Below are 3,594 nucleotides of genomic sequence, written 5' to 3'. Positions count from 1 at the left end.
GCTCGACGAAGTGAAGGTTGGGAGATAGCGGTCGAGGTGTGACTTGAATAGCATATCGCTTGCTGATCAGACGTCACCTTTATCTCTATCTTTCTTTCTGGATTCTTCCATTCGCTGTCCGGGTTCTGTCTTACGGGTAGGTGTTCTTGATGGAGGCGGGGGACGGAGGTGGTGACTGGAATGATGTTCTGTCAAAGAAGAGTCAAAGGAACAAAGGTAAAAATGTTGAGAAGAATATCATTGGCAATATCTCTAAGTTCTATGTTACAAACCTCTCTTAGGGGTGTAACCCTTGGGACGTGGCGGACTTCGTAAAAGTCTTTGGCGAAGTTGCTAGGGTGTATATTGCAAGAGATCAGACAAGGAAGGGAGGAGGTTTGGGTTCGTTAGCTTCGTCAATGTGTCGGACGTAAAAGAGATGGAACGAGTGCTCAATGGTACAAAGATGGGGGGTCGAAACTCATTGTTAACCTGGCCAAATTCGCTAAAGAAAATGCGAGGATTATCGGCAAGAATCGGGAAGTCTTGGCAGAATCCAAAAGGGTCAATATCAGTCGTCCTCAGGAACATGTGATTCAAAACCTGTCCGGCGTCAACCAAGGAAGAGGAAAACTATTCAGCGAATTATTCAATAAAGATGGTGGGAATTCTGGAAAGACGATTCAGCCGGTGAAGGAATCTGGCATTACCATTGATATTGCCGATGAAACCTTGGCTTTCAAGGACCTGATCGGTAGAGCAGCGGTGGGTAGATGTAAAGACATTAGGATTTTAAGGTGTCTAAACTCCATTTTGGCAGATAACAAAGTTGGGGGGTTTCTTTAAGCTACCTGGGGGTTTATCTATGCTTTTAAAGTTTGATGAAGATGAAGTTTATGCTAATTTTCTGCTGGATTTCTCTAAGTGGAAGGAATGGTTCTCTAGCCTAGAGCCGTGGGATGGACAACCTTTTCCCTTTGAAAGAATAGCCCGGGTAAAGATTCAGGGAATCCCTTTGCAATTAACAGATAATGACGTTTTGAACAACATTGCGGAACATTATGGTAAGAGAGTGCATGGCTCTAATCTTGAGGCGGAGGATGACAACTTGTCGGTTAACTGGATTGGTTTACTGGTTGGGGAAGGTGGTAAAATACAGGAATATGTTACGTTAAGATGGAAGAATAAGATGTTCCGGGTGTGGATAGTAGAAGATAGCAGTGATTGGGTTCCGGACTCGGTCGGTAGAATGGTGGTTTCGGACGAAGTTTTGAAGGTGCCAGATAAAGACAACGTCGGAACCCAGAGTTTGAACAGAGATCCCAACTCCATTGAAGATTGTAGCAATGCCCCGTATCAGTCGCTGGACGGAAAGGTGGTGGGGGATTTTCCGGCTAATGTCCGGTCGGAGAACCAGGCCCCGAGGAAAGAAGATGAAAGATCAGGAAGTCCAATAGTTGTGGAAGACATAGGGGTCGGTGTCAATAGTTATGATTATGGCGGCGGTAATAGGGAAGGAGAAAAGGATTTTAATGTTGGTCAGGAGAATGTTTTTATTCCCTAGGAGATGCACGTGCAGATTGGGGAGAGTTCTGGGGATTCTCAAGGTGGGGGTCCAACTTCTTTTAATAAAATAAACAACATTCTTTATTTTAAGTCTATGGATCAAAATAGGCCCAGAAGGAAAAAGTTCAAAATTAGGCCCAGTTCCGTTAGATCGGCCCCGGGTGGTATTGCTAGCCCACAATCGGGAGAAAGGCCCAAGAAAAGGTGTAGGGACAATGGGGTGTTTAATTTTGACCTTAATCTACAGGTCAATGACTCCGATAATGCTGATTCTTCTTCTGGAATTAACACCGACTACAGTAAGGAGAATGAGGAAGGTGGGTATAGATCAGATGGAGGGGGAGATGTCAATCGTCGTGGCCAGCAGACCCAAGAAGCTCAAATCGAGGGGGGCGGTCTCCCTGATTCGTCGGTGGTGGTTCAAGATTCGTATACAGATCTCACCGAGAAGGAGGTATTGGCGACGGTCAATATAGGGAACATCATGGGTATTGATCTTCAAAGGCACCGTGAGCTTGTGAGAAATTCTATCAGGGGAACAGGTAACAATGTGGTTTTACAATGAATATGTTATCTTTCAACATCAGAGGAATTAGAGGGGGGGTTAAAGCTCAGACTTTGAGGGAATTTAAAAGAGTGAACAACACTGGCATTATGGCAATTCAGGAGACTAAGATGGATGTTGTTACGGTGGATGTCATAGCTGGGATTTGGGGCAATAGAAACTTCGAGTCTGCTAGTGTCGCTGCAGAGGGTCAATATGGGGGGTTGCTTTGGATTTGGGACCCTAGAGTCTTGAAAATTGATTCGTCCTATCAAAATAGATCCTTTTTGTGTATCAGTGGTATCGTGGTTAGCTGCGGTACTCGGATCAACCTTATGAACGTTTCTGCCCCACAAAGTACAGTGGCTGAGAGGAGTTTGTGGTCGGATATCTCCAACATTATCGACTCGAAGACTGGTCTATGGGTGCTTGTTGGAGATTTCAATGCGGTGAGATCTAGTGAAGAAAGGAAGCAGTCTAAATTTAAATTGGTATGTGCAAATAACTTTAATGAATTCATCTTCAATAATGGGTTGCTAGAATACCCGATGCAGGGGAGGAAATTTACGTGTTGTAGGGATAATGGAAAAAAGCTGAGCAAGCTGGACCGGTTCCTAGTTTGTCCGAAGTTTTTTAATAAATGGTCTACGGCGTGTGTCAAGGTTTTACCGTGCTTAGTGTCTGATCACTACCCTATTTTGTTAGAGCTCGTTAAGCTCCTGGATTGGTCAACCGGGTTTCGAGGAAACGGTTCGGGTTGCGGTTGATAGTTTTTAGCCGTTTGAACCCCCAGACTTGTGTTTGTCGGCCAAATTTGCTTGTATTAGATCAAGCGTAAAAGGATGGAGAGATGAGTTTCTTTCTAAAGAAATAGAAAGTGTAAGTCTAGCTTTAGCTGAATTAGAGCATCTGGAGGTGGAAAGGGAATCAAGGGACCTTTCTAAAGATGAAGAGTGGATTATGGCGGAAAATCGAAGAGTGATCAAAGATGTAAAGATGTGGAATTTAGAAAAAACTCAGACCTGCTTCAGAAATCCCGGGCTAGGTGGGCGGCGGACGAAGATGAAAACTCTAAATTTTTTCATGCTCTTATCGATAACAGAAAGGCGTCGAATTCTATTCATGGCCTAAACATCAATGGAGAGTGGTGTACCATGCCGACGCGCATAAAAAAGGAAATTTTCTCATTCTTTCGGGATAAATTCAAGGATGATATCCCAGATAGGCCTTATTTTATCAGCAACAGTTTTAAAAAAATTTCGGAGGTTGAAAGTAGTATGTTGGATGATCCCTTTTCGGTTCAGGAGATTAAAGAAGCAGTTTTCGAGTATGGGGAAGATCAGGCGCCAGGTCCGGATGGCATGAATTTTCGCTTCATTCGGCATTTTTGGGACCTGTTTGAAGATGACTTTAGTAGAATTTTTGCTGAGTTCCATTCTATGGGATCGATCTCGGATGGGAGTGCTTCTTCGTTTATAGCGCTTGTTCCAAAAGTTAAAGACCCG

General features: G+C 43.9%; 1 protein-coding gene across 1 annotated transcript; it reads left to right on the top strand.

The window, feature by feature from the left end:
* Nucleotides 1-2,106: 2,106 nt before the first annotated feature.
* On the top strand, nt 2,107-2,856 carry LOC110902212. The gene has a single exon (XM_022148925.1). The coding sequence runs from the start codon at nt 2,107-2,109 to the stop codon at nt 2,854-2,856; it is 750 nt and encodes a 249-aa protein (XP_022004617.1).
* The last annotated feature ends 738 nt before the right edge of the window (nt 2,857-3,594 follow it).

The sequence above is a fragment of the Helianthus annuus genome, chromosome 13, assembly GCF_002127325.2.
Source record: "Helianthus annuus cultivar XRQ/B chromosome 13, HanXRQr2.0-SUNRISE, whole genome shotgun sequence".
In the NCBI taxonomy this organism is placed as follows: domain Eukaryota; kingdom Viridiplantae; phylum Streptophyta; class Magnoliopsida; order Asterales; family Asteraceae; genus Helianthus; species Helianthus annuus.
The sequence above is the reverse complement of the archived record's forward strand: the minus strand, read 5'-3'. Positions and strand labels throughout refer to the sequence as shown.

Coding starts and splice junctions, on each gene's coding strand:
- LOC110902212 (XM_022148925.1), top strand. CDS start 2,107: ATGAATATGTTATCTTTCAACATCAGAGGAATTAGAGGGGGGGTTAAA.